We start from the raw sequence: 10,757 nt of genomic DNA, 5'->3' as shown, positions 1-10,757 counted from the left end.
GTATTCAAAGCAGTACCCACAACACATGGCTAGTCATATTAATAATTTACAACCTACCTCTATGGTTATGCTCTTCGGTCTCTTTTTCCAAAACTTACTGGTAATGCCCAAACAATTGAAATAAAATTTGAAGAAGAAATCTATTGTAAAGATAGCTAGGAATATCTTGATTGAAATTTTATAGCGGAAATACTTAATCGAGAGTGGGCGTGTGCTTCTGCTATCAACATCTGAATAAGGTACTTGTTTCATAACATCTTTTAATATTGATTATTTTATTTCATGTTGTGAATGATTTTAATACATTTTTTGCTATTTATCAAGGTACTTGTTCATTTCTTTTTTAAAAGGCATGGGGAAAGATAATAGATTTTCATTTACTAGTCCTCATGATATTAGTCATGGGTTGATGTTGAGTACATCTAGATAGGTAAATCTTGTAAAATAAATATTCACAGAAAAGGTAGAAGTTGAAAAAATATGTTGTTCTTAATACCTTACAATATGAGGTAAGTATTTTATAAATTATTTTTTTAATTTATTGACGTGTTAGATACCTTAATTTTATATTAAGACATGATCAAAGTTTAAATTTTTTAGGAAACATTAAATTTTAATTGTTACCAATCATGTGGCTGCTCCTTTGCCTTTAATTTATTATCTCGATCCTCTATCTAGAGGCATGCCAACAAATCAGCTTAATATATTGATGTTATTCAATAAGTAAGTATTTATATTTATGAGAATTATTTTATATATTCATATATATTTGAATCAATTATTATTGATTAATTTTTCTCTATTTCGATAGGGCATTGAATAGTTTTTAGGGTCACAAAGAGCTTTCCTTTTTCAGAAATAAAGACTTCTCAAAGAGTTATCAATGAACAAAAACTATGGCATATTTAATTTGTATATGAAATATTTTATTGAATTATGAAAAGTAAATTTATTTGCTTCATAAATTTATGTTATTTTTTCATAATTTTTTAGTGCCCTTTCCAACCAAACGATAATTATTATGGGTAATATATTATGAAATTTATGAAGGATGTGAACATTCATGGTGAAAATTTTAGCCCATTTGAGGTATAAAAATTTATCTAATTTTATTTAATTTTATTTGGGTTTGATAATGTTTAGTTATATATAAATTGTTGTTTTAATATTTTGTAGTATTATGGGACACAAAGTGTTTGGAATATAATGATGAAAAAATTTATGATCTAATTGAGGAGTGGTCATCATTTATGTTGGATTTAGGATGTCAAAACTTTGGTACGTAATTGTTGAATATTTTGTAAGATTTGAGGTTGGTAGTGTGTTCACCTAGTTTTTCTAACTTAGAGATGTTAATGTAGTTATAAACTACTTTGTTGTATTATGTTGTGTAACTTTTTATTGTATAGCTGGATTGTTTGCAAATTACTAGACTAATTGTATATAATTTGAATCTATTATGGTAAAAAAATTTGGGTGTACAATATTTTATAAAATTTATTTTTAAAAAATACCAAATAGGTAGTGTTTATTTGTGGAAGAAATGTACCCTATGTATATTTTTTAAAAAAAGTATCAAATAGGTGATGTTTATATCAAGAAGAAACACTACCTATTTTAACCATTTTCAAAACAAAATACCAAAGTGATGGCACCACTTTGGACTAAGATAATATAGGTGGCATTTCTGTACCATAAAAACATCACCTATGTTCTTTTAAATAGAAAAAAAGAAAAATTATAGAGGTGGTGTTTATACATTTTATAAATGCTGCTTCTATTGAATTTTTAATTTTTAAAAATTTGTCATAGAGGTGGCGCTTTTACTAGTTGTAAATGCTACTTCTATAGAGAATAGAGGTGGTTTTTTAACATGGTTTAAATGCCACCTCTCTTTGCTTTTTTTTTTTAAATAAAATCAAAGAGGTGGCATTTGTAGAAAGAAATGCCCTTGCTCTTTCATTAGTTTTTGTGACATTTCAATAATTAATAAAACACCATCTGATACATATTATATTATTAAATTTTATAGCATTTTAAACTCTACAAAACTAAAATTTTAAACGCCACCTATATCCATTTCTATAGTAGTGATCTCATCATTGTACCCTTCATTCGACAATTTGCTTATTATAGATATTGGACCCTCTTGACATCAAATTGTAGGAAGAGCTTAGACTATAAATTGTTTTAAGTGATATCGACAATTTGTCTGTTACAAGTCTACTTATTTCATGCAAGTGGATAGTGTCCAAACTAATTTTCTAATATAATTATTTTTAGTAAAATATTATATTTTTATGTAGAACATTTTAATAGCAATAATGTCAATTTTGGATTTTTTGTTAATTAAATTACTTATTTTGTGAAATCTTAAATATGATGGTGAAGAATAATTAAATTGTGGCATATGCATGTACTTCTTCCCATATATACATTTCAATATTGATGAAATTATCTTTACTAGATTTGATAATTTTAGCTTAGCAATAAATGTAAGTTTGGGCATTACTTTTGAAATTTTATTTTGGTAATTATTGAATTGATGCCTAAAAATATTCATGTGAGTTTGATTGAAATTTTTATTTTAGTGGTGAAGATTTTCTTGCGTGTTTGAAATGAATTAGAAAGGGACTATATTCAAAATATTGGTTGCTAACGACAATTTTATTATCCCTTGGCGCGCCTGTGTTAATAACTAACTAGTTTAATTATTGTGAATTTTATTCTCACATTTGTTATTCATGAGGCTAATACCTGCATTTGTTTTTTATGGCTTTGAGCTATGTTTTATTAGTATCACTTTCATAGATTGTGTGTCCACATTTATTTTATAGCTCAAATTGTGATTGTTTACTTACTCTTGTGGACTGTGTGTCCATATTAGTCTTTGTAGTATAAGCCACATTTAGTTATTTACTCTCATAGATTTGTGTCCACATTTATTAATTATTCTGAAAAGTCCCTAGACACATGAGTTTTGACTAATTGGTGATTTTATATTCCATTGATCTTAATTAATGATGTTACTATATTTGTTTTTGAAATCAAGTGATAAGAATATTTGATATGATAATTTAATGGTTCAAAATTTTATCTAAGGTTATATAGAGTCTCTTAATTTGAAGTTTATTGAATATTTCATATAAAAATTGTTGTCTTATTAGTTATAAAATTATTGTAATTTATTCCTTTTATTCTATTTCATCTATTTATTGTTGGGACGTTATTCATTAGAAGATATTTGTTTGGTCTTAGATGCCTGAGTTGATGCTGATTCTCCTATAAGCTCATAAGGAGCTTTTAGATGTGCTTGGTGGAGAGTTGATTGAAATTCCCTTCTTTTGATGTAATTATAAATATTTATGTATTTTATTTTTGAAAGTATGGTTAGGTGCTCTATGCCTAGGCCATAGCTAAGGTCCTTTATTTGATATATATTTTATCTACTGATTAGAAGGAGTTGAGCTATAGTTTGATAAGATATTTTGTGTAAAATATTGCATTGTAAAATTTTTGAGAAGTTCTATTTATAGGGAAAGTTTTGTCAAAATTTTTACAAAAATATTGAATTTTTTGTTATAGTGGTTATTATTAAATATATCATAATCTCAGTATAAATTCAATTATGTTTTAAAAATGGAAAGATTCCTCAATTTAAAGCTTAGAAGATGTGTGATATAGTTTACATCTTGTGTCAGTCACATTCGATTTTGGGGCGTGACAATCCATATTTAATTTGAATAGTTTAGATTAAATGTTTTTCATGTTTTAATTTTATTTTATATTTATTAAAATAAAAATATAGAAAAATTATAAAAATTTAATAACTCTGCTCATCAATCTGACAGTTTAAATTTATTATGGGTGATCTAAATTTAACATAAAAATTTAAATTGACTACAGTGCAGAGATACTCCAAAAAAGGCGGTCAACTTATTAAAAATATTTAATATTAAAATTGGACTATCCATTTCAAATTTAGACTGTCTAAATAGATAAACAGATTTATTAAAATTTATATACATTTTTTATTTTAATAAATATAAAATAAAAATAAAAATAAAAATAAACCTGAACCATTTTGATTAAATCTTGATAGCCTATATTTTTTTTTTCTGCAGCGGAGAGACGGAGGCAGGATTCCAGGAGGAGAGAAACCGAGGCAGTAATGATTGATGTTGCCAAGATTCATCAATTTTTGTATGGGAGAGATGTAATTTTCCTTAATATTACATCAATATTTTTCAATATAATGTTCCTTATTTTTCATTCAGGTGAATGGGAAATTGGGAATTGAGTTAAAAGGGATGAACAAGATGATTGTTTTGTAAAGTCAGCAACACGTAATCATGTACGAGTTTGTTGATGATTTGTTTAAAAAAGAAAAAGAGTAGAAATGGAAGTAAAGAGACATGAAATAAGATAATGTAGCCTAGCTCAACGTGTAATTTTTTCTTTTTTTTACTTAAGCAAGAAGAAAAATTTATTAGGGCCAATTAGGGATCGCAAGCCTAAGTACAACCACAACTAAGAAAACAACCATAACATTTACCAAAAAAAAAAAAAAAGGAAACGACCACAACTTCACTAAGAAGGAAATCATTTAGCCAACTGATATGCAATAAAAATCACATTTTGTTGTAAATTTTATTTAGATAATTTGTAAATTTCATCTCCTTAAAAAAATTAAACTATATAAAATAAATGAAAGTTTTGTTATAAATAAATGGACTTTGAATGTTATTTATGGAGCTTTTATTGTAAATTTTATATGAGTAATTTGTAAATTTTTTCTCTTCCTATAACAATAAACCATGTGAATGATGTGAAATTAACTAATTTTTGTTATTAATAAATATAATTTGAATGTTATTTATGAAGCTTTTGTTGTAAATATTATTTAGGTGATTTATGAACTTTCTCTCATTCAATAAATGTAAACCATGAGGATTATGTAAAATGAATGAACACTTTATTATTAATAAATAGACTTTGAATGTCATTTATGAATGTTCTATTATATATTTCACAAATAAATAATTTCTTTTTTAATTTAAAAACTTAATTTCGAGAGAGACTTTTAGACCTTTAATGAAAACATGTTGGTTCTCTGGACTTGCATTGTAGTAAAGCTGTTTTTGTGATCATCTCAGGCTTTTTCAAGCCTGCTTTTGTATTTCTTTTTTAAAAAAATAGTAAAGCTGTCTTTGTTTTTCATTTTATGTTTTTAATTGCTTTCTTCTTACGGACGTGGGGACACTCTCTTTGCGTTAATTAATAGAAGGCATAATAGTAATTATCGGCACAACTTCATGACTTTTAAAGTCACGCTACTCGCTGACCCAAAAAAAAAAAAAAACGAAGTCGCGCTCCTCGATCAGTTTCTCTGACGACTGTGCTTTAGTTTCTCTCGCTGTTCTCTTCGCGCCTCAGTCGCCACCATCGATCACTCAACTTGTTCTCACTTTCGTGCCCCGGTGACGGTGACGGTGAGGTATACTATCTCTTTTACTCTCACTCACTCATTATCAGCTTCGTCTTTATCTCTTCATATTTGGGCATTCATCAGTCTTTTTCACCGAGAAGAAGAAATGCTTTCTGTGATCTGGGAATTAGTTTCAAATATGAATTGGGGAATTTTTCTTTTAGGCTTAGGATCGTTTTAATTCATAACAAGTCTCATACTTATCTTCATCACTTCCTGTGATTTATTGTGTGAAGAATGAACAACTTTGTCACGTGGACCAATTTCTATGCTCACTGGATTTGTTATCTACTAAGAACTAAGGATGAACACCGTAATACTAACTAATATGTACAGATTTTGATCGTACACATAATTACGTTATTGTTATGCGCACACTCTTTCCATTGCTATTTATAAGATACATTTTAAAAGATCATTTGATCTTATTTACAACTTACGGTACAGTTTCTCTCAGGTAATATTTAAAATACATTTTTAAAATTATCTTTTATAAAAGACTTAAAATAACATAACATTATTTTTTAATTTTTTATAAGGACATGTTTGAAATTTTATACAGATTTATTTTATTATTTTTTTATATTGATAATGGCGAGGTTGGTAAGAATAAAAAAGTACTTCACATCATGCAATTCTGTTTTTAGTCATTTAGTAATGATATGCCCTTTTTGGTTGCATGAAATTGAGATAGGAGAAGTGGAATTAAAAAATTAAATTTTTTTGGTATAATGGATCTCATTTCTTAGGAGAATTGGGTTCCATCAAAATAGAGAGAACTAACTTTCTCATATTCATGGAAGTGGAACCCAGGCCACTTCTTTTCTCACTTTCTTCATAAAAAACACCTGCTTTTATGTACGAACCAAATATGCTTTGAAACTTTATTTCCATTTCATTTTCTCTTTCACTTCGACTTGCAATTTAAAAATAGCACTGGCTATTAAAAAAAGTTACCTAAAAAATTATAGAAAATAACATAAAAAATTAAAAAAAAATATCCTATAAGAAAACTAATATCAATTAAATTTTCAAAATAGTGTGATAATTTATAACTCTTCTTCCAAAATTTACAAATAGTATTATTTATAAATAAATGAATGCATTTTGTATTCCAGCTATAAATTTTTTAAAGAAGGATTTATAAATTTTGATGGAAGACTTATAAATTACACTATTAATTTTTATAGGGTATTTATGTGTATTTTTTTTTATCTTCTATAATATTCAAGATCTTTTTTCAGCAATTTTTAAATCAACTAACTAACAATTAAAGCTAGTTGTTTTAATGGTGGGTTCCCAGTGCATCATTTTTAAACATTAAAAGGGAAAATTATGTCACATCTAAATTTAAGACACTAGAATCTTCCTAACGAATAGTTGAAGGGCAAAAATGCCCTTTAACCCATGAATTTGTTTCTATTTTGTTTAATTTGTCTCTACAGGTATTTAATCAACAAAATTATTTTATATTTTGAATTTTATCTTTTAGTGTATGCTTGCACATTTATCTCAACATTCTTATATCTATTACTCCAATTTTATACTACTGTTGTCCCTTTAAAACCCAATAATTTATTTTGTGTTTAGGGCTAATTGTCATTCTAATAGTTGATGGAAGATACTGATTCAAAGATGTGGCCTGAGTTAATAGCTAAAGCTTTGGTAGATGCTATAGCTAAACTTCATGAGTTGAGGGAAGCACTTACAGCATGGATTGAAGCATCTAAGGCCAAAGCTGAAGCATCTAAAGCAAAAGCTGAGAGATATAAAGGTGAGACAAGTAAGGAGGCCACTTCTTCTTCGTTGGATTATTCTCTTGCCAAGTGTGTGATTGCTCTTAACGAGATAGAGAACGATGAGGATTCGTATATGAAAGCCTTGGAAAAGTTGAAGAACGACCCTGAATGGAGAGAAATTTTTCTTAACATGACCCTTTACTGGAAAAAGAAATGGGTATTTCATGTTTATTGTGGAAAGTCATGAGTCTTTATTTTGTTATTGAACTTTATGATTATGTCATTAAACTTGTGAGTAGTTTGTGATGGAGATCGGATTTATGAGCCTTTATTATGTTATTGAACTCTATGGTTATGTCATTAAACTTACAAGTTTGTATTTTCATTCTACTATGGTACTTTGTTTACAAACTATATTGTGTTTGGATCAATGAAAGTTTAGATTTTACCAAATTCTTTGTGATACACAATAATCCATACATTCATTCATTTCTTATTATAATTCTTTTGTAATTTTAGATTATTCTTATATCATAGTCATTTGAAATCATTTCAAGCATATCGTTTTCTCTGTGTTTTTCACAGTCAATGGCTTTACCACTCTTTCCCAACCACTGTCTTAGAAGTCCAAAAGTTAGCCAGAAGAAGTTGTTTTACTGGTTTCACATCCTCCTTCAAAAATCTCACATCCAACCTCAACTTGAATATTTTGATATTTAAACTCCTTACCTTGCTATCCCTTTTATCAAAGGTCTTATTCCAGAAAAACTCATGTGGTATATTTGGTCATTATCTTCTTTTTATATATGTGTAATAGCTGTTCCTCCCCTAAAAATGTATCATTTCATATATGACTTAGTTATTAAAGGTTCAACCTTATAAAAGTTCCTTGAATGGTTCTCACCAGTTTCTAGATGGTGCAGGGAACTCTTTGAAGTAGTTCAAAAAGAATTATTATGAAAAGTCCCTCTACATGAACAAAATGCCCATTCCTTCTTCATCCTTCATCATTCTTATCACCTTAATAGCAAAGGAAGGCTTTATACAGCTAACCAAGTTTGTCTATGGAAGACCAGCCGCTATGATTGGACAACACATGAAAATTTCACTTTAATTGAATTAAAAGACTTTTTATGTGAAATGAATAATTATTCGATTCTAGATCCTCATCTTAAGTGCACCTCCCTAGAACCAATTCCTCACTAGCCTATCTTGCCAAGTGACCCATCTCCATTAGTCCACTACTAATTTCCAGAATGGCTCACAAGTCTTGCAATACAAATAGGATACTCCACCTGGATGGAATCCTATGACAGAGCATCATCATCCACTCCACCACCCTTTCTACCAGACAGCCAAGACTTATATCAAATAGAGACTCATACTTATCAGCTATTCCTAGAGCTAAAATACACACCTACACCAAGACCTACTCAAAACATAAATCAAGATGCTTAGGAAGAAGAATAGTTGGAAGAGCTCAGACGTAATAGCCTTGCTGCTAAAAGGCGCCGAAAGGAAGAAAAAGGTTGGCTCAATCTGTCACATGACCAGGAGTACTTTCATAAAAATTTGCATTAATCACAGAAGGAATATGCTTTTAATCATTTCAGCCTTTTTATGTATTTTTCTTATTGTAATATTGTCGAAAGTCACTTTTGACTTTTGGATAAAGTAGTTTGCTTTAGTTATGCCAGTGTGTTTTACCCCTGCTTTTACTTTTACCCTGTAATTAGACATGTGAAATATGTTTGTCCACTTGTAATCATGTACAGTTTGTCTTCATGCTCCACCCTTTGTCTATATAAGGAGGATTCAGTTTCGCTTGTAAGGTAGAACTCACTTGGCAATAAAATCTTGTGTGTTTCTCAATCATGTCTCTCTAAACTTTTTCTCTCTTGAAAACTTAACTCTCTAATATCCTATATATGTCATAACTCAGATTCAAGTATGCTCTGCATTTGCCTCTCTAAGGAACCTATGCATCAGAAAGAATCTGATCGATGATCTTCCGTGGGTTAAAGTGTCAAGGGTTTAGGATCCTATAGCGACCTAAATTTGCCCATGAAAAGCATTAATGGGACTTATTTGGATCAATATATCCTATAACACTAAGTCACAAGGATCTTTGAAACTAGGTGCACATGTGTCCAGCCCCCATGAATAGCTCAGACACAATAGCCTTGTTATTGAAGGTGTCGAAAGGTCAACATAGCTCCAATCAAAGCATTGCCATATGACTTGAAGGTAGTATCTAATAAAGCAACTTTAGCTATGGCTGCTATGCCTTTTCTTCCATAAAAGGTGAGAATAAGGTGAATGGCTACAATTGGTTAATCTAGCCATCAATTAAGGGTTGAGCAAAGAGTTTATCATCCATTATGACGAAGTACTCATTGTGAGGGACCCATTCTTCTCGAGGGAGAATATGGGGTTTCATGACAATTCTACAGAACCTCTTATCCTTTACAGGATGCAGGATGGTATTGTGAAGTATGTTTTCAAGAAGCTTGCTATCCACAATCCAAAGAAAGCTTGTCACTTTTAATTTTTTGTTTTTGCTTCAAATTCAACGTGTCTCTCTTTTTGTTTGAAAAAAAATTAAACTTTTCAAATAGAATTTTAAATATATGAATTTTAAATGTGATATTTTAGATATGAGAGTTTAAATCTAAAATTCACTGGTTCAAACACTGTCTGGTAAAATATTTCTATATTTCTTGGTGCAGAGTTCAATACCCAAAGGTGTATATGAAAATTATTGCTTCAAAGATAAGAACCCCTTAAATGGCGCTCGCATTTCTTAAGAGATTAGTCTCATGATTGCTAGCTATAAGCATACAAAAACTATTTTGAAATTAGCATTATCAAACGATCCTTTTTTTTTAAAAGTATAGCTTTTTAAAATCATTTTACAAAATAATTTTTAAAAATAAAAAAGTGAAAACAAAATCAAACCGAGCCTAAATTTTCTGACTTGTTCCTATTTCATGATTTCCAGCATATCTGTCATGATTTCCAACCTTTTTTAATGAAATATTTCCAACTAATGCTACAACTTTTACCACTGATATGGAACATCAGATTGCATTTGATGAATATAATGAGAAACTTAACTTCTACATATGACGTGTAGAATGATATTTTTTTTTTTGGTTTTCCAAAGCATTCCTACAATCAGTAGTTATAATGAGATTAATCCCTCAAAAAATTTTAGAATTATTTAAAAGATTGTTCTCTCTCAAGTAATACTTTTCATACTTTATAAATCAAACTTTAGAATGATATTTAAGGGATTGTGACATTAACAATTCAAAGATTGTAAATGAAAAATAAAAAGTTGAAAAGAGTTGTTTGTTGAAGGATAACGTCAATACAACTCTACAAGATGGTGCTTGTCTTGGAAATCATAGAGTTGTTTATTGAAAATATCTTTGAGTTAAGGTGTAATTTTACCCTTAAACTATTCTTGGACAAACAATATTGTCCTTAAACTATTCATCATAGCAATGTTATCTTTAAATTAATCA

At 29.0% G+C, this 10,757-nt stretch overlaps 1 protein-coding gene across 1 annotated transcript; it reads left to right on the top strand.

The window, feature by feature from the left end:
* The first annotated feature begins 5,412 nt into the window (after nucleotides 1-5,412).
* On the top strand, nucleotides 5,413-7,612 carry LOC129314474 (uncharacterized). The gene is made up of 2 exons (XM_054957917.1): nucleotides 5,413-5,497; nucleotides 7,100-7,612. The coding sequence occupies exon 2, from the start codon at nucleotides 7,103-7,105 to the stop codon at nucleotides 7,472-7,474; it is 372 nt and encodes a 123-aa protein (XP_054813892.1). The 5' UTR covers nucleotides 5,413-5,497; nucleotides 7,100-7,102; the 3' UTR covers nucleotides 7,475-7,612.
* The last annotated feature ends 3,145 nt before the right edge of the window (nucleotides 7,613-10,757 follow it).

Source organism: Prosopis cineraria, unplaced genomic scaffold, assembly GCF_029017545.1.
Source record: "Prosopis cineraria cultivar Desert tree isolate PC_DT_omini unplaced genomic scaffold, ASM2901754v1 PC6, whole genome shotgun sequence".
Taxonomy (NCBI): Eukaryota; Viridiplantae; Streptophyta; class Magnoliopsida; order Fabales; family Fabaceae; genus Prosopis; species Prosopis cineraria.
Note: the sequence above shows the minus strand (reverse complement) of the source record. Positions and strands in the feature narration are given on the sequence as shown.

Bases quoted from the DNA above. Each gene is read 5' to 3' on its own strand.
- LOC129314474 (XM_054957917.1), top strand. From the start codon at position 7,103: ATGGAAGATACTGATTCAAAGATGTGGCCTGAGTTAATAGCTAAAGCT.